At 47.5% G+C, this 23425-nt stretch overlaps 1 protein-coding gene across 1 annotated transcript in view; it reads left to right on the top strand.

Annotated features, from left to right (window-relative positions):
* noc2l (NOC2 like nucleolar associated transcriptional repressor) overlaps window positions 1-23425 on the top strand; it is a 133379-nt gene that overhangs the window by 72672 nt on the left and 37282 nt on the right. The window contains exons 13-16 of the mRNA XM_033048528.1: window positions 9542-9655; window positions 13335-13436; window positions 18513-18656; window positions 22404-22517. Coding sequence (XP_032904419.1) covers window positions 9542-9655; window positions 13335-13436; window positions 18513-18656; window positions 22404-22517 — 474 coding nt within the window. The remainder of the gene's footprint in view (window positions 1-9541; window positions 9656-13334; window positions 13437-18512; window positions 18657-22403; window positions 22518-23425) is intronic.

Genomic DNA, 23425 nt, shown 5'->3' with positions numbered 1-23425 from the left:
GAAGGGTCTCGATCCGAAACGTCGCCCGTTCCTTCTACCCAGAGATGCTGCCTGACCCGCTGAGTTACTCCAGCATTTTGTGTCTATCAGCGTCTATTTGTGTAAACCAGCATCTGCAGTTCCTTCCTACGCACTTCCTCTCTTCTAGATTTCTTTCCTCCCACCCCTACAATCAGTTTCGAGAAGGTTCCCGACCCAATACATCACATATCCATATTTTCTCGCGATGCTGCCTGGCCCACTGAGTTATTCCGTACTCCAAAGTGTCTTTCCTTGGTAAACCAGCTTCTGCAGTTCCTCGTTTACACAGGTTAAACTAATCTCCTCTAATCACCTGATCTATATCCCTCTACTCCCTGCATTTGAATGTGCCTATCTAAAACCCTCTTAAATGCCACTATCATATCTGCCACTACCACCCCAACTCAACTAATCTAAGTGTGTTCCAGGCACCTGCCTCAATGTGTGTTTTAAAGAATCTTGCCTCGTAAATCTCTTTAAAACCTTGCCCCTCTCACCTTAATGCAGTGCCCTCTAACCTTTGACATTTACACCCGGGGGGTGGGCGAAGGTTCTGCGTGGCAACCATATTGATGTCTCATAATTTGAGATACTTCTGTCGGTATGGTTGAAAAGCCACAACAGATAACCCTCACCCCAGAGAAACATAGGTGCAGAAATAGGCCATTTGGCCCTTCGAGCCAGCACCGCCATTCAAACTGATCACGGCTGATCATCTAAAATCACTACCCCAGATCCTGCTTTTTCCCCATATCCTTTCGCCCTAACTCTCTCTTGAAAGGCAGGGAAAAGGCAGCAATTCCTTGGAACGATGAAATAATAATAATAATAATAATGGATGGGATTTATATAGCGCCTTTCTAATACTCAAGGCGCTTTACATCGCATTATTCATTCATTCCTCAGTCACACTCGGTGGTGGTAAGCTACTTCTGTAGCCACAGCTGCCCTGGGGCAGACTGACGGAAGCGTGGCTGCCAATCTGCGCCTACGGCCCCTCCGACCACCACCAATCACTCACACACATTCACACACAGGCAAAGGTGGGTGAAGTGTCTTGCCCAAGGACACTACGACAGTATGCACTCCAAGCGGGATTCGAACCGGCTACCTTCCGGTTGAACACTTAGCCCATTGTACCATCTGTCGTCCCGAATAGGGAATATTGTCCAAAGGAATGGGGTTTGAGACAGCCCAAATGCCTGCAAATCCAGCGTACGATCCCTCCTATCTCTGGGTGTACGAAGCAGTCAACGTGATACTTATGCATCACTGGCTTCAACCACTGGAACGTTCATGGTCGAGGTTATCGTAGTTGCAATGGAAACTCAGTCTATATAAAAACATGCGCGGCACTGAATCACAAGGCCTGTCTAACCTATTGGAAAGCATAAAGAGCTACTGGTGCTAAATTCTATTTGGTTCGTACACCAAAGCGATTGAGTTGGTATCTTTTGAAATACTTAAAATGCTGACTTTGATTTAAGGTTGGAAAGTACTTTTGTTTTACTGTGGTTCTGATGGATGGTTTTGAGTAGCTATCTTGCTTCTGAATCATAAGCGTGGCATAAGCTTCCAATAGTTTGAACACAAATATCAAGGCGGAGAATCGTGCCGTCTCTGATTGATTGGAATATGCAGCATAGAAACAGGCCTTTTAGCCCACCTTCCCAAGCCCGTTCACGCCAGGTTCCATGTCATCCCACTTTCTCATTCCACTACCTACCCACTAGGGGTAGTTTACAGAAGGCAATTAAACTACTAACTTGCAGGTTGGTAGGTTAATTATCCCGTAAATCGGGATGTCGGAGAGAAACCAGGGCACCTGGAGGAAACCCAGACGGTCACAGGGAGAAGGTGCAAACTCCACGCGGACAGCACCCGAGGTCAGGATGGAACCCAGGTCTCTGGCACTGTGAGGCAGCAGCTCTACCAGCTCTAAGTGCTGCAGGAATGCTGCACTGTTGGATGCCCCATCGTGCCAACACAGCATTTAATTCCACCTCTGCGGTCTGCACAGAAAAGGGAAAATATTTTACTGAAAATAATACAAAATACAAGGGAGATTTCTCGGGAGTCCACTCCGATATTTTTTCGACAAATATATTATTCATCATAAATATTTGGACGGGTCATTGTCACTTTGCATTTGTTGCAGGTGGCATGGTGGCTCCATCTACAGAGTGCTGGAGGACCACAACATGCCAGGTAGCATCTGTGGAGGAACCCATTGTTGATTGCTCCACAGATGCTGCCTGACATACCACCTTCATCCAGCAGTTTATTTCTTTGCTCAAGATTCCAGTGTTTGCAGTTTCTCTTGTGGCCAATGAACGAGGAAAGGTTTAGAGGGACGTGGGCCAAATGCAGGCAGGTGGGACTAGTGTCGATGGGGCATGTTTGTCGACGTGGGCAGGTTGGGCCAGAGGGCCTGTCTCTACGCTGTGTGACTCTCATTTCCAGCATCTGCAACTTGTTTTTGAATTTCCGCATTCTGCCTGGGACCTTAACGGGTGAATCGAGCTGTAGTTGTGACTGACCCATTGTTCGACACTGCTGGAGTGTGATGGAGAGAAGCAAGCGCAAATCTCAGGTCAAATTCACCTTTCAAGGACTTTTAATGAAGAAAATCAAATTCCCTTTATCCTTGCCAACCATCAAATTTTCAGTAAAAAAGAATTCACTTCACTTAGGTATGTTGCAAAGCCTACCTGAAGCGTCGTTGAAAATCTGCCGTTGTGGGTGTGCGCGATTTTGGCGCCGTTTAGAGGGGGCGGGTTTAAAACGCGATTTTCTCTAAGCTGTTCCAATCGAAAATGTTCAGCCTAGTTAATTATTAACGAAAAATCGCTGGAAGACCCCGTCGCAAAAGCTATTATTAGTTTTAAAGGCCTTGAATAATAGTTATAGTAGTTTAAAAATCAATCTTTAAACCCGCGACAGCCAGCAACCGCAGGGTCTCATAAAGCAAACCACAGAAGTTAGGTTGTATATTTTTACATTAAAAAGGGCTTTTAAAGAACCCTTTATACAAAGTTTAATATTGCGAGTAGCTCAATTTGGCCCCATTATATCCCGCAGTATTTTTCTCGGCATTTGGGGCACAAATCTACCGCAATGTGAACGTTCTAAACCAGCGCGTTCCACAGGGACCCACTGGAAAGCTGATTTAAAATGGACTTTAATTTGCAGCAATTGAACACTAAATTCCTTCCATTTGGCCTATAAATTAATGTAAATGAGATTTTAAAATCATGTTTTATTGTGAATTATTTGTGAATATTATTTGGACATTTAGGCTATTTAAAAATGTTAATCATTTATTAAGAAATGGATAGATGTTTAGATCTAGTAATTGAAGTCTGAAATTAGCTACAATTAGGTAACTAACTAATTATATGCTTTAATTTCAGGTCATCCAAGTAAGATTATTTTATATTTGTTTCAGAATGCTTCAATCTATGATAACTGAAAATTTCATTCAGTTCTCTTAATTTTTAAGAAAGTTATGGGCTTTTGACTGTTCACGATCACAGCTTTTTTGTTATGTCCATAGAAAATCAATAGGGAACAAGATGCTCATTTCCCAGTATGAAAATGGCCATAACTTTTTAAATACTTGAGATATGAAAGTGAATTAGGTGTCAAATTAAACTTATTTTTATGCTTTATCTGATGGGATAAATTACAGACTTGATTTTTAAAATCTCAAAATTTTGTAACATTGCTACTTCACTGGTGTCTGTTTCAAGCCTTACCAAAGTGTTTAGTTTAGTTTGGAGATAGAACGTGGAAACAGGCCCTTTGGCCCACTGGGTCCGCGCCGTCCAGCAATCACCCATTACATTAGTCCTGTCCTATGCACTAGGGACAATTTACACATTAATTAACCTACAAACCTACACGCCTTTGGGATGCGGGAGGAAACCGGAGCCCCCTGGAGAAACCCCATATAGTCACACAGGGAGAACTTACAAACTCCACACAGACAGCAACCGTGGTCAGGATTGAACCCGGGTCACGGATCACCAGTTGCCGAAAAATCGATGGTGGACCTGTAGGTTGTATCGTAGACAGTGAAGAGGCTGTTTAGAAATAGAATGCGATGTTGATCAGCTGGGCAAGTGGGCCGAGGAATGGCAAATGGAGTTTAATTCCGATGAATTCAAGAGCGAGTTAGATTTAGCTCTTTGGGCCAACGTAATCAAGGCATAGGGAGAGAAAGCAGGAACGGGGTACTGATTTTGGATGGTCAGCAGTGATCATATTGAATGGCGGTGCTGGCTCGAAGGGCCGTAAGCACCTATTTTCTATGTTTCTATGAATGCAAGGTGCTGCAATTCCAGGCTAGAACTTTCATAGTGAATGTTGGAGCCTTGGAGAGTTGTGGAACTAAAGGGCCGAAGAGTACAAGTACATAAGATACTAAAAGTAGCGTTAGGAGAGAGAGAGTTGCCAATTCAGCAGAGCGTTAGATTTTATTGAGGTCGAGAATCCTGTCTGGATTCCGCGGCTGCGTTATATTTTTCACCAGATAAAAAAAATCCCACTCTCTGGCACCATCTGCCCGAATGTCTTGAGCAGATTGGAGCACAAAATGTCCTTGCCTTGGGTAAGAAAGACCTTCGAGCTGAGGAGTGGCAAGTCACCTGGGAGTCGAGTTGTTGAGCTGCATCGAGGCCACTGTCGCTTCCCAGCTGAGGCAACCCCATACGTTACGGACCTGAACCGTGGCTTCTGTGAGACTGAGCCATCGACTGGCCCATCAGAGAGAGGGGCAGGAATGTAACCAGCAACTTCCCTCTCTGGGAGAAATAATGTTGTCGTCTTTTATCCATTTCCGATGAACTCATCTCCAGATAAATGCGTGGCTTGGCCCCAGGGGCGACTTTAGGGTCTGAAGTCTTTCTGCTTGCTGACACTTTTTAGTTTAGTTTCGAGATACAGTGCGGAAACAGGCCCTTCGGCCCAGTCTGTGCCGACCTGTGATCATCCCGTACGCTGGCACTATCCTACACACCAGGGACAATTTACAATTCGTACCGAAGCCAAATAACCTACAAACCTGCACGTCTTTGGAGTGTGGGAGGAAACCGAAGCACCCGGAGAAAACCCACGCAGGTCACGGGGAGAACGTACAAACTCCGTACAGGAAGCACCCGTGGTCAGGATCAAACCCGGGTCTCTGGTGCTGTGAGGCAGCAACTCTATCGCTGGGCCATGGATGATCTGTGTATCGTCTGGTGTGAGAAGATTGGGCCTTAAATTCAAAGATTGGAACCGATGCTAATAGACCTGTGAGGCTTCACTGAAGTGATGGATAAGGCAGAGCTTGTGCGGGATTACCAAGGTTCGGAAAGCGCTGAAAATAAATATTTCAATGCAGCGTGCAATGTGCACATCCCAGCGCCTCTCTCCGTAAGGTGATGTGCTTTGTAAAACCCAGGCAGCAGCTTTCTGGAACAGTTTCCTGGAGGAGGTGGTAATAATTCATGACCCTGCACATCTGGTATTCAGTGCCAGGAGGAGTGAACGATGAGGGGGGGCAATCAGTGCAGGGCTGGATTGATTGAGGTGCACGGACTATACGGCTCCAAGGGTCCAGGCTTGTGGGTGACTAGGACAGAATTTTACCGGAAAACCAGCTTACATTTTTGCTCAAATATAATAAACAAGAGATCTGTCTATATGTTGTCAAGCTGGAAAGGGTGCGGAGAAGATTCACGGAGTTAGTCATGCAGTTCTTGGTTCGAACAATAGCCTGAAAGTGATACAGGCCGTTAGGCAGGTGCCAGAGCCATCCATTGACTGCAATGCTTAAACCCCTCCGTGCAGCGTTTCCTCTCCCTGCCTCTCTCCCGCAGAACGCCTCATAGAGTGAGAGAGCGTGGATACAGGCCCTTCGGCCCAACTTGCCCACACTGGCCAACATGCCCCACCTACACGAGTCCCACCTGCCTGCATTTGGCCCATATCCCTCTAAACCTATCCGATGCATGTCCCTGTCTAAATATTTTTTTACAGTTGTGATAGTACCCGCCTCAACTACCTCCCCTGACAGTTCATTTCATGCACCCACCACCCTTCCTGTAAAAATGTCGTCCCTGTGTTTCTTATTAAATCACGGAAACAGGCTCTTTGGCTGAACTCATCCATGCTGACCAAGATGCCCCATCTAAGCTATGTTTGCCCATGTTTGACCCATGTCTCGCTAAACCTTTCCATTCATGTATCTGTCCAAATATCATCAGTGTACCTGCCTCATCGACTTCCTCTGGCAGCTCATTCCATATATGTACCACACTGTGCGGTTCCTATTATATCTATCTTCCCTCACATTAAATCTATGCAGTCCAGTTTATCATTACCCTACTCTGCGGAATAAAAAGGTGCCGTGCATTCACTCTGTCTGATCCCCATGATTTTATGCACCTCTATATTCAACTCTCAGCCTCCTGTGCTCCAAGTAAAGTCCCAGCCTGCCCAACCTCTTCCTGTAACATAAGCCCTTAAGTCCTGGCAACATCCTCGTAAATCTGCACTGCACTCATTTCAGCTTAATGCCGTCCGTCCTAGAGCAGAGTGACCAAAACTAATCAATACTCCATGTGCAGCCTCACTAACATTTTGCACAACTGTAACAGATCGTTCCAACGTCTGTACTCAGTGCCCTGACTGATCAAGGCCAATGTGTCAATAACCTTCTTCATAGGGTTGCCAACTGTCCCGTATTAGCCGGGACATCCTGTATATTGGGCTAAATTGGTTTGTCCAGTACGGGACCGCCATTGTCCCGTGTTTGACTGCTACTACTCGGGTCGAGGGGACTGTCAGGTCGGAGCGCCACGTCCGGCCATGCCTCACCCGTGCCGATGTAGTGCAGCCCATGGAGTGCAGCAGCAGCACCTCACCCGTGGCCCCGTTGGTCAGCAGCCCGGCCAGCTGTCTGACCTTTGGATCTTTACTTATCTTCTCATGGCCGATCACCGGTTCATGAGTTGGATGGGGTGCCGACGTCGCGCGGGCCTTGCCAAAACTCTTCAGCTGGCCCGCCGGCTGGGCTTTGTGTGTAGTCCAGCACACGGGCCAACTCATCATTCACCCAGCCACGGCCGAGTCGGTCAACGAATTGCCGTTGGGAATTTGACCCGTATTTTGACAATTTGTCCCTTATTTGGGAGTGAGAAGGTTGACAACCCTACTTCTTCACCACCCTGTCCACCTATGACGCCATGACAGGGAAATATGTACTTGTACTTCTACATACCTCTGCTCTACAATACAACCCCCCCCCCCCCTCCACACCCAATTCACTGTGAATTGACTTCTCAAAATGCAGCACCTCACACTTTAAATTAAACTCTAATTGCCATTTCTCAACCCATTTGTCCAACTGATGATGTTCCTCTGTAATTCTAAATAGGTTTCTTGACAGACTAAGATACCACCTCTTTTGGTTGGCGTCATCTGCAAACGTAATAATCAGGCCTTGCACATTCTCATCCATATCGTTGATATAAGTGATAAACCCCAATGGACACAGTACACATCTCTGAGGCACACCGCTATTGTTAGAGGTTGTGCAGGCTAGGACTTTATACCGAACAGTTGCCAAACACTTTAATTCCCCTTCCCATTCCTACACTGACCTTTCTGTCGAAGGCCTCCTCCGTTGTCAGAGTGAGGCTAATTGGAGGAACATCTCGACCCAGCGGTATGAATATTGATTTATCTCACTACAATTAACCTCTGCATTCCCTCTCTCTCCATCCCTCTCCCACCCAAGTCGCTCCAGCTTCTCGTTCTCACCTAGCACACAGCTAACAATGGCCGGTTTGTTTTTATTATCGTTACTTTTTGTGTCACATCTTTAAAATCTCTCTACATCACCGCCTATATCTCTCGTTTCCCTTTCCCTGGACTAGTCTGAAGAAGGGTCTCGACCCGAAACATCACCCATTCCTTCTCATCAGAGATGCTGCCTGTCACGCTGAGTTACTCCAGCTTTTAGTGTCTATCTGGGAATTTATACCTTCGAGTGCAAGACCCAACAGCACAACCCCACCTCACCACCAAATTCTCACTTTGTCACCACAGGCTGTAAAAAAGAAGTCATGATGGCACAGGAGGACTACTTATGGCCCATCAAGTCCATGTTGGCTGCGTGCAGTGAGAGCCATTCCTGAATCAAGAGAGTTTCTCCCGATTGCTCATATAATTTCCTTTGGAAATGCTCGATCTGTTTCAATCTCCCTGTCGGCACTGAGTTCCAGATCAACACCACTCTGCATGAAAGCAGGTTTTCAGAATAGTCATTGTCAGGACATTTATCAGTCACTGATTTATAGATAGTTTAGTTGAGAGATACAGCCTGGAAATAGGCCCTTTGGCCCACGGTAACCTTCGATCACCTATATGCTAGTTCCATGTTATCACACTTTCGCATCCTACACACTGGGGACAATTTACAGAAGCCAATTAGCCTACAAACCCGCACTTCGTTGGAATGTGGGAGGAAACCGGGGCACCCGGAGGAAACCCACGAGGTCACGGGGAGAATATACAAACTCCACACAGACAGCACCCGAGGACCCCTCGGTGGTCTGATAACTGTGGGGAAGAAGCTGTTCCTGAAGCGGGTGATACAACCATGATCACATTGAATGGCAGTGCTGGCTCGAAGGGCCGAATGGCCTACTCCTGCACCTATTGTCTGTTGTGCTTTCAAGCTTTTGTGTCTTCTGCCCGACTGGAGAAGGGAGAAGAGGGAATGACCGGGGTGGAAATGGTCCTTAATTTTTTTTTGGTGGGGATTATTTAGGACTTTGATGAGAAGAAATGTTGTCGTTGCGATGGCTCTTGAATGGGTCTTGTGGTAGGGATTGTATTCCCTGAAACTCTAAACAACCAATGTTCACTTCTGGCCTTGTGACGTACAAGAGATTGTTGATGAGGCGGCTGGAGATGGCTGGGCCCAAGACGCTGCTCTGAGGAACTCCGGCAGTGATATCTGCTGCCAAACAATGAAGATCTTCTCTCTCTGATGGAGGAAGAGGGTTTGCTTTTGGCGGCACAGTGGGTAGAGCTACTGCCTTACAGCGCCAGTAACCGGCGTTCGATCCTGACCACAGGTGCTGTCAGTACGGAGTTTGTACGTTCTCCTTGTGAACTGCAGGAATTTTCTCCGAGATCTTCGATTTCCTCCCACACTCCAAAGAGGTACAGGTTTGCAGGTTCATTGGCTTGATATGAATGCAAAATTGTCCTTAGTGTGTGTGTAGGATAGCGTTAGTGAGGGGGGGGCCGCTGGCAGGTGCTGTATCTCTAAACTAAACTAATCATGTTTGATAGATGCAAGACGCTGGAGCAACCCAGTGGGTCAGGCAGCATCTCTGGAGAAAATTAGCTCTTTGTGTATAACTTACAACGCGAACCATATGAATATTTTTTAAAGCTCGAAATGTAAACTAATGGTAGTGCCATTTCTGAGTCCTAATTATGATTGTGTTTTTCTCTCCAGATTTTCCAACAGTTGGATTTTAATAAGAAACCGGGGCGGATGAGTGTCCGGCCAATCAACTTCGCTGTGGTTCTGAAGCTGTCCACTGCAAATCTACAGGAAAAGGCTTACCGAGTAAGTGGAAGGTGACTGATCATCGATGAAGGAACAGAATGACTATTTAATGGGTAAAACACACAAAGGGGTTCTGGGGTTCTGGCCAAAAATCCTAAAGCGAGCTAGATAGTGCACTCCTGTTAAATCCAAATACTAAATGTAGTACGCAACGGAGAGGAACGTGGGTCGTTTCTTTGGCCATTTCAGTAATCCCGACCCGACTTTGGTTATCCCTCTCGCAGTGTAATCAACGTTGCGGGGGAACAGTTTGTGCTAATAAATTATAATTCTGTTAATTTTCTTTTTTTAATGTTTCTTATTTAATTTAATTTTTTTTACCCTGGCGTCCCAGCCGTGCTGACCCAGGCCAGACTTCCCACACGCTGTGGAAAGGACATAGGCATCTTTTTGCTTTTTATAGTGAGGCAGAGAGGCAAAAAGAAAATGAGGAGAAGGTTTTTACCAAAGATCTTTGATTTTTACGAGGATGTTTCCGTGACCGGCTTCCGTCTCCGCACTAGTATCTTTGCTCAGCTACGGGATCTATGGTGCGGAGACGGAAGCCGGTTACGGAAATGGGGCCGAAAATTACCCATGACCCTACTACGTCTTTTTCGTCAAGTGGACTATCTTGCTCGCTATAGGATCTTTGGTCCTGGACTTCCCCCCATCACCCCTGACACTGTTGTATTGACATGGTCAAGAGTCAAGAGAGTTTTATTGTCATGTGTCTCAGATAGGACAATTAAATTCTTACTTGCAGCACAACAGAATATGTAAACATAATACAAAACGGAAGATAAAAGTTCAATGTGTCTATAGACCATAGACCAGATATGCACAATAAATAAACAGATATAATGCAATAATAATAGACTGTTATTGTTCAGAGCTTATTTGATGTCGTGTTTAATAGTCTGATGGCTGTGGGGAAGAAGCTGTTCCTGAACCTGGATGTCACAGATTTCAGGCTCCTGTACCTTCTCCCCGATGGCAACGGTGAAACGAGTGTGTGACCAGGATTGCTAGCGATCTGCTAAAGCCTGAGAAAGTGAACCTCCAATGACACCTGCATTCCAGGAAAAGACACAGAGTACTGGAGTAACTCAACGAGTCAGGCATCATCTCGGGAGAACATGGATGGGTGACATTTCAGATCGGGACCCTTCTTCAGACTGATTGTAGGGACTCGAAGCGCCACCTATCCACGTTCTCCAGAGATACTGCCTGGCTCGCTGAGTTACTCCAGCACTATGTGTCTTTTTTGTAAACTACCTGCAATTCCTTGTTTCTGGAATGAAGTGAAGTTCATTGTGTTGAAGATACACTGATTACTGTTATTTCAACACCGTTTCTGTCGTTCCTTGTATCCACATTTCCTGAATTCTAAGAGTTCATTTTCTCACTCTGACGATACATTAACTTCCAGGGTTGCTCCTGTTAACTATAAATATTGCCCTATTAACTAACGCCAGCTCAACTGCTGCAGCTTGCACCATAGGCTAATTTGAACCAGTGGCTTTGGGTGGCACGGTGGTGCCAGCGGTAGAGCTGCTGCCTTACAGCGCCAGAGACCCGCGTTTGATCCTGACGACCGGTGCTTGTCTGCACGGAGTTCGTGCGTTTTCCCCGCGACCCGTGTGAGTTTTCACCACGATCTCTGGCTTCCTCCCAATGTGTGGGCTTATGGGACTTGATATTACAATCCCTACTATAATTGGCACCTTCTTACTATCTTGAGTGGGGGTCGGGGTAAAAACATCATTGGGGTCATCAGGTGGGCACCCTCCTTACTTTGTGTTTCGTAGATAGGCCAGAGGGCTCAACAGCAACACCTGGCGTCCCAGGAGCGCTCCCCTCCGTTTTACCCCTCTTGCTGGTCATTTTGCAGCCCAGTTGGAGTCCTTCCGCTTCTTGGTGGTTTGTTGGCTTGTTGGTTAATTGGCTTGGTGTCATTGTAATTTGTCCCTAGTGTGCGTAGGATAGTGTTAGTGTGCGGGGATCGCTGGTCGGCGCGGACACGCTGGGCCGAAGGGCCCGTATCAGGCTATTAAACCTGGCTCAGACAAAACTTTGATTATTAATAAATAATTATCTGTTATTTGCACTTTATCATTTCATTTTATTTGTTCATGTGTGTATTATTTATATTATGGTATATGGACACATTGATCTGTTTTGTAGTCATGCCTACTATGTTCTGTTGTGCTGAAGCAAAGCAAGAATTTCATTGTCCAATCAGGGACACATGACAATAAACTCACTTGAACTTGAACTAATCTAAAAAACTAAACTTTACTTAACATCCCATAGATCTGAGTGCATCACAAACTGCTGCTTCACACCACAGTGTCAGGCAGTCTCAGACAGTGGGACACTGTCTCTGTATATCAACACTTCAATAGGTTGCCGTTTGATTTGTCTCATTCACGGGTGTTGAATAAGACTTTTGTTACAGATTTCTCCCGTTCAATTTATTTTCTTGTTTGTCTAAAACCGTTGACATGTGCAGCCAAATCAATTGGTGGCACTCTCTAAATAAACCCTTTGCGAAGCATGAAATACGAAAATGGAATCTTTGTTATCCCCGAGGATGTGTTTGCTGTGATATTTGCATTCATGCTCTTGTGATTTGCAGCAGTCGGAGCTGAATGTTATGAATAAATGCTTTATTCTATCACTGCTGTCTTACTTCAGTTTAGTGTAGAAACGCAGCGTGAAAACAGGCCCTTCGGCCCAGCGCGTCCGCACCGACAGCGATCACATGTACACTAGTTCAATCCCACACACTAGGGACAATTTACAGAGGCCAATTAACCTACAAACCTGCACGTCTTTGGAGTGTGGGAGGAAACCGGAGCTTCCCGGAGAAAACCCATGCAGGTCGCAGTGAGAACGTACAAACTCCATACCGACAGCACCCGTAGTTAGGATTGAACCTGAGTCTCCAGCGCTGTAAGGCAGCAACTCTGCCACTGTGCCCTATCTACTTCTGTTGCCACCTTCAATGAGCTACGATCTTGGACTCTAAGATCTCTTTGCACATCAGAGCTATTAAGGGTCTTGCCATCAGCTGCATACTCTCCTCACATTGAGCCTCCCAAAGTGCAATGTCTTTCTGAAATAAGTGATAAATGTTTCACACACTGCAATTACTAAGGCACTAAATAATCAGTCGACTCAAGGAACTGCAGTGGCTGGGACCTTGAACAAAACACAAAGTGCTGGAGTAATTCAGCAGTCAGGCAGCATCTGTGCAGGGAATGAACAGAGGATATCTTTGGTCGGGGAGCCTTCTGGCACCGTCAGTTGGTCAGGGGATTAGTTTAGTTTAGAGATACAGCACGGAAACAGGCCCTTCGGCCCACGAGTCCGCACCGACCAGCGATCCCCGCACATTAACACTATCCTACTAGGTACAATTTACATTTATACCAAGCCAATTAACCTTCAAACCTGTACGTCTTTGGAGTGTGGGAGGAAACCAAAGATTTCGGAGAAAACCCATGTGGTCACGTGGAGAACGCACAAACTCCGTACAGACAGCAGCACCCGTAGTTAGGATGGAGCCCGGGTCACCAGCGCTGTGAATCAGCAACTCTACTGCTGCGCCACCGTGGCCGCCCAAGATTAATTTCAAAGCTCATATTTACGTGCTGGAATATTGTGGCTAATGGTTTCAAACTTTGCGTTGCAGGATGGTTTGATCGAGCAGATGTACGATCTGACCCTGGAGTACTTACACACTCAAGCACACACCATCGGCTTCCCGGAGCTGGTGCTGCCTGTTACCATTCAGGTACAAAGATGTTCATGAATATGTGGCGTTTAATGTAGATGGGGGATTAGGGGGCATGGTTTGTAATATTTGCATGAAGGGGTAGTATAGCAAGTGTGTGTGTGTGTGTGTATATGTTGGGTGTGGTATCGTGTGTGTTTGGGGGGTATATAGTGTGTGTGTATGTGTTGGGTGTGGTATCGTGTGTGTTTGGGGGGTCTATAGTGTGTGTGTATATGTTGGGTGTGGTATCGTGTGTGTTTGGGGGGTATATAGTGTGTGTGCGTATGGCTATATAGTATGAGTGTGCTTATGGAAATCTGTATGATACACGTGATCTGGTATCGTATGTATCGACTATTTCTACGACATAAAAAAAATGTTCGTACTGAAACTGTACAGAGTTTGTATGTTCCCCCCGTGACCGTATGGGTTTCTCCGGGCGCTCAGGTTTCCTCCCACACTCCAAAGCTGTGCAGGTTTGGAGGTTAATTGGCTCTGGTAATATTGTTCATTGTCCTTAGTGCATAGGACAGTGCGAGGGTACAGGGTGATCGCTGGTCGGCACGGACCCAGAGGGCCGAAGGGCCTGTTTCTCCACTCTTCCTCTAAAGTCTAAAGTCTGTGCCTGTGCTGTGCTGATGTGTGTTCTTGCAAAGTCCCATCTGCCTTTGAATCACGATCAGTCTTGGGCAAACGGCAGCAGCTGGTCCCATTTAAAATATCTGATGAACAAGAGTGCTGGGTGGAGCTGTGATCAGGCAACTGAATCATCCTACCACAACCAGAGAGCAGTCCGGAATTACTATATACCTGACTGGTGACCCTCAGACTTTGCTGGCTTTGCCTTGCACTAAACGTTATTCCCTTATTGTGTATCTATATACTGTAAATAGCTCGATTGTAATCTTGTATTGTCTCTGGCTGGCTGGTTAGCACGCAGCAAAAGCTTTTCACTGTACCTCAGCACACGTGACAATAAACTCAACTCTACTGAACTGGAAGGTTCAGCAGTAGCGGATTCCACAACAAGCCACCCGCCATGGTGTGGGAGAGAGCGAGGGGGTGGAACTAGAGTGCTCCCAGGACACATGGTGTGAGGCGCAAGTGGTGTTAGCTACGTCAGGAGGGGAGTTGGGAGCCGAGTTATCAGATTTTATATCACCAGCAAGGGAGCTCCTTGCATTTATTTAATCACAGACAGAGATTTAAATCACAGTGCTCAGACATGACCGTGTAGCCAGTAAAATGATGCGCAGAAAATTGCTGGCTAATTAGGTGTTAAATTCAAGAGCACAGTGTAGCTGACATGAATCATAGAAGCACCCATTGCAGTTGTTAATGGCAAGAGTAGGGATGGGAAGTGCAGAGAGTCTAACTGAAGCAGGTCTCTGCAAACGCACAGCAAAGGCACAGTCAGCTCTGGTCTTTGGGAGCAGGGTGTAGTATAGGGCAGGGAGAGTGCTGCTGTAGGATCATAGAACAGAACAGAACAGGAACAGGCCCTTCGGCAGCAACGTCCGTGCTAAACATGATGCCGCAGTCAACCAATCTCCTCTGCCTGCACGTGCTGCATATTCCTCCATAGAGTGATACAATGTGAAAACAGTCCCTTCAGCCCAACTTGCCCACACCGGCAAATATGTCCCATCTACACCAGTCCCACCTGCCTGCGTTTGGCCCATATCTCTCCAAACCTGTCCTATCCATGTACCTGTCTAACTGTATCTTAAACGTTGCGTTAGTCCCTGCCTCAACGACCTCCTCTGGCAGCTCGTTCCATACACCCACCACCCTCTGTGTGAAAAAGTTACCCCTCAGATCTTTTCCCATTCACCTTAAACCTACGTCCTCTGGTCCTCGATTCACCTCCTCTGGGCAAGAGACTCTCTGCGTCTACCCGATCTATTCCTCTCATGATTTTATACACCTCTCTAAGGTCACCTCTCATCCTCCTGCGCTCCAGGGAATAGAGTCCCAGCCTACTCAACCTCTCCCTATAGCTCAGACCCTTGAGTCCGGGCAACTTCCATGTATTCTCTGCATATCTATTTGCCCATCTAAAAGCCTCTTAAATGCCACTATCGTATCTGCCTCCACCACCACCCCTGGCAGCGCAATCCAGACATCTACCAAGTGTGAGCAACGTCACCCATCCTTTTTTTCCCACAGATGCTGCCTGACCCGCTGAGTTCTTCCAGCACTTTATGTCGATCTTTGTTTTAAACATTGTAATTGTTCCTGCCTTTCCCTCTTCCTCTGGCATCTCGAAAATAGACACAAAACGCTGGAGTAACTCAGCGGGACAGGCAGCGTCTCCGGAGAGAAGGAATGGGTGACGTTTCGGGTCGAGACCCTTTCTTCAGACTTTGGCAACTCATTGCATAAACCCACCACTCTCTCTGTCGATAAACCTGCCCCTCGGGTCCTCTATAAATCTTTCCCCTCTCTTCACCCGTAATCTGTTTCCTCCCACATTCCTCCCTCGAGTTTTAGACTCCCCGACCATGGGGAAAAAGACTGTGACCTTCCACCTTATGAATGCCGCTCGTTATTTTATAGACCTCTATAAGATCACCCCTCGGCCTCATTTACTCCAGGTAAACAGTTCCAACCTATGCAACGTCTTCGCAATGCACAAGCCCTCCAATCCTGGCAATGTCATCGTGAATCTTTCTTTCTCCATTGAACTAGAGACCTCATTCATGCCAGCAGTTTGGTAAATTAGATTAGTTTATTTTAGTGATACAGCCCTTTGGCCATCGAGTCCATGGCAGCCATCGATCACCAGTTCACTAGTTCTATGTTATCCCACTTGCACATCCTACACACTTGGGGCAATTTACAGAGGCCAGTTAACCTATAAAAACCCGCACGTCTTTGGAATGTGGGAAGAAACCGGAACACTCGGAGGAATCCCACCCATGGTCACAGGGAGAACGTGCAAACTCCACATGGACAGCACCTGAGGTCTGCATCGAACCTGGGTCCTTGGCGCTGTGAGGCAGCAGCTCTACCAACCTTGCCACCGTGCCGCCCCTTCTCTGCACCCTCTGCAAAGCCCTCCACGTCCTTCCGAAAGCATGGCACCTCGTAGCAGACACAAACCCCCAGCAATGGTGGAACCAGTGCTGTGTGGATCCACTGCGATTTCCCTGACGGACGGCCATGTCGATCCCAGTTTGAGAATTGTGTGGAATTGATGCAGGATCTACGTTTGGCCGCTCCTCCGTCTCTCTCTGCCAGATATTTTTTATGGCATGTTGCACCACACTTTGAAAAATTGCTACCACTTCCTGCACTAGGTGCCAGAATAAATGCTGATCATTAGTGCTTCATGCAGCACTTAACCCGTTTGATGGAGATTGTGAATTACTACCACATCAAAGGGCTCCTTGATTGCAGTGGTGGCCGTCTGACAGGCGGTGCGGCAGAAGCCTGCTGGACAATTGCCGGCGTGGTTACACCGGCTGTGACCAGGGCTCACATGTTACAGGAGTAGAATTGGGCCATTCGGCCCTTCGAGTCTACTTCGCCATTGAATCATGGCTGATCTCTGCCACGTAATCCCATTTTCCTGCCTTCTCCCTAACCTTGACACCCGTTCTAATCAAGAACTTGTCTATCTCTGCCTTACAAAATATCCACTGACTTAGCCTCCACAGCCCTCTGTGGCAATGAGTTCCACTGATTAACTACCCTCTGTCTAAAGAAGTTCCCCTCACCTCCTTTTTAAAAGTGCGCCCTTTAATTCTGAGGCTCTGACCTCTGATCCTAGACTCTCCCACCAGTGGAAACATCCTTTCCACATCCACTCTATCTATGCCTTTCATTATTCTGTAGGTTTCAATGAGGTCCCCGTTCGACCTTCTAAACTCCAGCGAATATTGGCCCAGTGTTGTCAAGGACTCTTCATATGCTCCCCAACTCATTCCTGGAACCATTCTCGTAAACCTCTTCTGGACCCTCTCCAGAGCCAGCACATCCTTCCTCAGATATGGGGCCCAAATTTGCTCACAGTGTTCCGAATGCGGCCTGACCAGCGCCTTGTAGAGCCTCCACATTACGTCTTCTAGGTCTGTTCTGTGTGTGACTTATCATGGCTTTTTGATCAAAGCAAGACCCATTTTCCCATTTTTGGCCCATATCCCTCAAAACCATTCGTATCAAAGTCTTAAATGTTGTTATAGTACCTGCCTCAACCACTTCCTCTAGCAGCTTGCTCCAAATACCCACCACCCTCTTTTTAAAAAAAGATGTCGCCTAGTTTCCTATTAAATCTTTCCCCTCTCACGTTAAACCTGTGCCGTCTAATTCTTGATTCCCCTACCCCGGAAAAATGTCTCTGGATTTGCTCTATCTGTTCCCCTCATGATCTTAGACACCTCTACAAGATCTAGACTGCCCAACCTCTCCCTGTAGCTCAGGCCCTCGAGTCCTGGCAACATCCTCGTAAATCTTGGCTGAAACCTGTAGGAAGTGCTACAACCTACAGGGCTACAGAGCAGGAGCTGGGATGGGGATTCAATGTTTGGGTGACGTGCGGGCTCAACAGCTGGTTCCTCTGCCATAAGGACTTTAGAGATACAGCGTGGAAACAGGCACTTCGCGCAACAAGTCCACGCTGACCAGCGATCCTCCCGTACACTAACACTATCCTACACATTAGGGGCAATATTTACAATCCCCTAAGTCTTTGGAGTGTGGGAGGAAACCGGAGCGCCTGGAGAAAACCCACGCGGTCACAGGGAGAACGTACAAAGTCCGTGCAGACAGCACCCGTGGTCAGGAGTGAAGCCGGGTGTCGGGTGCTGTAAGGCAGCAACTCTACCTCTGCGCCACCCTGCCACCTCTAAAATCCTTCAATTAATCTGCTGTAAGGGTTGCACTCTTATCAAAAATGTGGACGCCCATTGCTCAGCTTGTTGTGTGGGCGGAATGTTATCAGCTCTGTCCACCAGACACCTCCACATACACAAGGTTCTGGAGTAAAGCAGTCGGTCAGGCAGCATCTCGGGCGAACATGGTTAGGTGACGTTTCGGGTCGCGACCCTTCAGGGCCTGTTCCTCGTGACTTACTGTGGCTTTCTCCTGCAGATGAAGACCTTTCTCAAGGAGTGCAAAGTGGCCAATTACTGTAAGCAGATCAGGCAACTGCTGGAGAAAGTGCAGGAGAACTCGTCCTTCATCACCAAGAGGCGGCAGAGGGCCACGTTTGGCGTGGTGGATAAAGGGGCTGTGGTAAGACTCGTGACTTCCCCAGACATTCTCCCATCTCCGATAAGCGACGGGGACCTTCAACTGGTGTTTATAGACACAAGATGCTGCAGTAACTCAGCGGGACAGGCAACATCTTTGAATAGAAGGAATGGGTGACGTTTCAGGTCGAGGCTGAAATGTCACCCATTCCCTCTCTCCAGAGATACGGCCTGTCCCTCTCTCCGGAGATACGGCCTGTCCCTCTCTCCAGAGATACGGCCTGTCCCGTGGAGTGCACCAGCATTTTGTGTCTATCTTCGGTGTAAACCAGCATCTGAAGCTCCGTCCTACACATTTTGACTGGTGTTTGGTCAATCTGGAGGTGGCATTGTGCCAAATACCCACTCAACACATGAAATGAAGCCAATAGCTTTGGCAGGCCGCACACAGTGGAGACTTTGAATTGATTGATTGATTGACAGGCCCCCAGAGTCCACAACGACCATTGATCACCCGAGTACATGCTCGTTCTCTTACCTCACTTTCACGTTCACTCTCTACACATTAGGACCAATTAATAAAGAGCCAATTAACCGGCAAACTCCACACAGACAGCAGCGAGTCAGAATTGAACCCAGGTCTCTGGCACTGAGAGGCAGCAGCTTTCAGGGCCTGTCCCACTATGGCGACCTAATCTGCCAGTTTAGAAGAGTTTGCGCTCGCCGCAAACTCGCAACATGGTCGACACGTGGTCCTAGGAGGTCACTGGAACTCTCCTTCATGCTCGAGAGACGTTCCCGCATACTCGCCGCCTCAGTATAATCGAGGAAAATCTCTCAGCATGCTGAAAAGTTTTCCGCAAGTAAAGATTGGTCGGCATGGTTCTTTTGAACTCGTAGTGCAGTGGAGTGGGGTCACTATGTAGTTATAGGCAGTCGAGGGCAGCCGTAGGCAATCTCCTTCGCTGACCAGGAATGTTAATTGGCTCATTGGAGTTTTCAGAACCAAGGAAAACCGACCGGTAGGTTAAATGCCCGCTAAACTTTATTACAAGTTGTCTGTCTTCTTAAAATTGTCTCCACTCCTTCTCCCTCCCTTCTCTCCCCTTCCCCCCCCCCCCCCCCCCCCCCCCCCCCCCCTCCATGCTCTCTAAAGGACTTACCGTAGCTATGCCGGCCGTCTTTTACCTTCCTGTTCATCGTGGGTGTGAATTTCAGACAGCGCTCCCCCGCTTTCCCTGGCCCCTGTTTTTGCTCTCTCTCTCTCTCTCTGTGTGTGCGTGTGTGCGTGTGTGTGTGCGTGTGTCAGGCGAGTGGCCTCGAGCCTCATGGTGGTGGAAGTGGGACAGGCCCTTTACCCACTGCGCCACCCGTGCTGGCCCGTGACAGGTGCGTCAAGCAGACTCAAACATAATGGCACTTGCAGTAAATACTCGCGTTACAGTCGCTGCCATTTCCTTCTTTTGTGAGCACATGACTACCCATTTGTTTTGCTGAGAAACAGGGAGCAGCACGGTGGTGCAGCAGTAATGTTGCTGCCTTACAGCGTCAGAGACACAGGTTCGATCCCGACCACGGGTGCTGTCTGTACGGGCTTTGTACATTCTCCCCTTGACCGCATAAGTATTCTCCAGGTGTTCCGCTTTCCTCCCGCACTCCAAATACGTGCAGGTTTGTAGGTTAATTGGCTTCGGGAAAAAATTGTAAATTGTTTCCAGTATGTAGCATGGTGCTGGCTTATGGTATGATCGCTGGTCGGCGCGGACACGGTGGGCCGAAGGGCCTGTTTCCCCGCTGCATGTCTAAACTAAACTGTACTAAAGATGTCCATTCCGCTCTTCTTTATTGAAGCCTATAGTTTCCCAACGTCTGTGTCCCTCCCTTCTTGAACAATGGAGTAACATTTGCAATTTATATATTTTGGTCAGGTTGTTTTTGTTCATATTTATTCTTCAGTTGAATTATTGTAGTTTTATTGAAGTATTTCACTTCCTATTTTGGGGAATTTCTGAATGTCCAGAGCTCAGAAACATTTAAAGCCCCTGACAGCCAGCGGAGCCAGCTGTACCCATGACCTGCAGATAAGCTACAGGCTGGTTTAAAATAAAACAATATCAATCTGTCGCCCCAAGTCATAAATTGTCAGTCTATGCAGTCAGACAGAACAGCAGGCTAGAAGATTTAATGGGAGGAGAGTGGTTGTGTATTGAAGGAATTGATCCTTAGAAAGTTAGCAAGGCAGCAAGCAAGAATAAAATCTATAAAAATTGCCTATAGAGCAAATGTGTGCACAGTAGGACTGAAAGCAAACTCCATGCTCTATGTGAAAGTTTAAGGAAGAAAGCAAGGTGTAAAATATTTTTGCAAAAATTATCTCCTGCACTGCAGTGTAGTCAAGTATCTCCTTCTACGTGCCGTGCCTATGCTGTGGCTCTCTGCACAATGCCATGGGAACTGAGAATGTTTCTCAGCTGAAACGTGCCTGCAGGAGATGTGTCAGACAATCTGCACTCAGCAAGTTTCCACTAGCAGGATTTCACTGGCCAAAGTGTATCTTATCGTGGGGTGTAAAATCATGAGGGGAATAGAACGGGTGGATGCACACAGTCATTTATCCAGGGTAGAAGGATCAAAAACAAGAGATGTGTGAAGGAGAGAGGTGCAAGATCTGATACGAACCTGAGGGGCAACGTTTCCGCTCAGGATGTGGAGGACGGAACGAACTGCCCTAGGAGGTTGTTGCGGCAGGCTGAGTTGAGTTTAGTTTAGTTTAGAGATTCAGCGCAGAAACAGGCCCTCAGCCCACTGAGTCCGCACCGACCAGCGATCCCCGCACATTAACACTCTCCTACACAAACCAGGGACGATTTACCAAGTCAATTAACCTACAAACCTGTACGTCTTTGGGATGTGGGAGAAAACCGAAGATCTCGGAGAAAACCCACGCAGGTCACGGGGAGAACGTACAAACTCCGTACAGACAGCGCCCGTAGTCGGGATTGAACCCGGGTCTCCGGCGCTGCAAGCGCTGTAAGGCAGCTACTCTACCGCTGCGCCACCATGCCGCCCAAGTGCTGTAACAACATTTAAATGACACTCTTCCATGTGCGCAGGTACATGGTGAGGAAAGGTTTAGAGGGATGTGGGCCAAATGCTGGCAAATGGGACTACCTTAGATGGGGCATCTTGGGCGGCATGGACGAGTTGGGCCGAATGGCCTGTTTCCGTGCTGAACGACTCAGTGACTCGCTTTCCATGATGCAAACTGAAAGATAAATATAATCCAGGACCCAAGGTATCAATGTTTCAGGTTGTAGAGAGTTTGGAGCAACGATTGAGAACCACAGTTTAAGAATAAGGGGTCGGCCATTTAGAACGGAGACGAGGAAACACTTCTTCTCACAGAGAGTGGTGAGTCTGTGGAATTCTCTGCCTCAGAGGGCGGTGGAGGCCGGTTCTCTGGATGCTTTCAAGAGAGAGCTGGATAGGGCTTAAAGATAGCGGAGTCAGGGGATATGGGGAGAAGGCAGGAACGGGGTACTGATTGGGGATGATCAGCCATGATCACATTGACTTGCGGTGCTGGCTCGAAGGGCCGAATGGCCTTCTCCTGCACCTATTGTCTATTGTCTGTTGTCTATTGGTCTGAAGAAGGGTCTCGAGCCGAAACGTCACCCATTCCTTCTCTCCAGAGATGCTGCCTGTCCCGCCGAGTTACTCCAGCGTCTACCTTGCAGCAAAGATACCCCGTTTTATCGACTTTAAACGGGTTCTTGCATCTTGTTCACAGGCTTCGTGGGAGAAGGCGGTGAAGGAGGAGGTGTCGCCGCTGCAGAAGTACTACAGCAGCTGGAAGAAACTCAGAGAGAAGGAGATTATACTGGAAATCACCGGCAAGGAGCGGGTACGTTGAGAGACATTTAAACGCCCTGACAGCTGGCAAAGCTAGCCACACCCATCTCCAATTACCTACAGATAAACTACAGGTAGATTTAAATACAAAATGCTGGAGGAACTCAGCGGGTGAGGCAGCATCTATGGAGAGGCAGCAACTATGGAGAGAAGGAATAGGTGACGTTTCGGGTCTCGACCCGAAACGTCACCTATTCCTTCTCTCCATAGATGCTGCCTCACCTGCTGAGTTCCCCCAGCATTTTGTATCTACCTTCAATTTTACCAGCAACTGCAGTTCTTTCTTAAACAAGATAAACTACAGGGTTGATTTAACTTAAAACTACATCGACCTAACCTCAAGACATTAAGTATCACTGTGTATATAATAATATGTAGGTATTATCGCAACGTTTAAGAAACATTTAGACAGGTCAATGGATAGGACAGGTTTAGAGGGATATGAGCCAAGCACAGGCAGGTGGGACTAGTGTAGATGGGACATGTTGGGTTGCTGTGGGCAAGTTGGGCCGAATGGCCTGTTTCCATGCTGTATGACTACGACTGTATAAGAGAGATCAAATGTCTCATGTAGTCCTGCGTTTTGAAAGAAAGTTCACCCGTTTCAAAGCAAGAGAGTGTTGAACAATTTCCAAAGCTCGGTTAAGGGCCTGTCCCACTTGGCCGTCATTTTCGCGCCATTTACGCGACCTCCAGAAATGTGGTCGTCGCGTTGTGACGCACGGGTGGCGTGCGGGTAGCGTGGGATGGGCGCATGGAGAGGCGTGGAGGAGAGTGGAGTTGCGCGCGGTATCGCGCGGCGCTCCAGGATTTCGTGCTGCACGAAATCCTCGCGCGCCTCCTGGGTGAAGTATCGCGTTTGCACGCTGACACATTGGGTACGCACGCTGACACATTGGC

Source organism: Amblyraja radiata, chromosome 31 (genome assembly GCF_010909765.2).
Source record: "Amblyraja radiata isolate CabotCenter1 chromosome 31, sAmbRad1.1.pri, whole genome shotgun sequence".
Lineage (NCBI taxonomy): Eukaryota > Metazoa > Chordata > Chondrichthyes > Rajiformes > Rajidae > Amblyraja > Amblyraja radiata.
The sequence above is the reverse complement of the archived record's forward strand: the minus strand, read 5'-3'. Positions and strand labels throughout refer to the sequence as shown.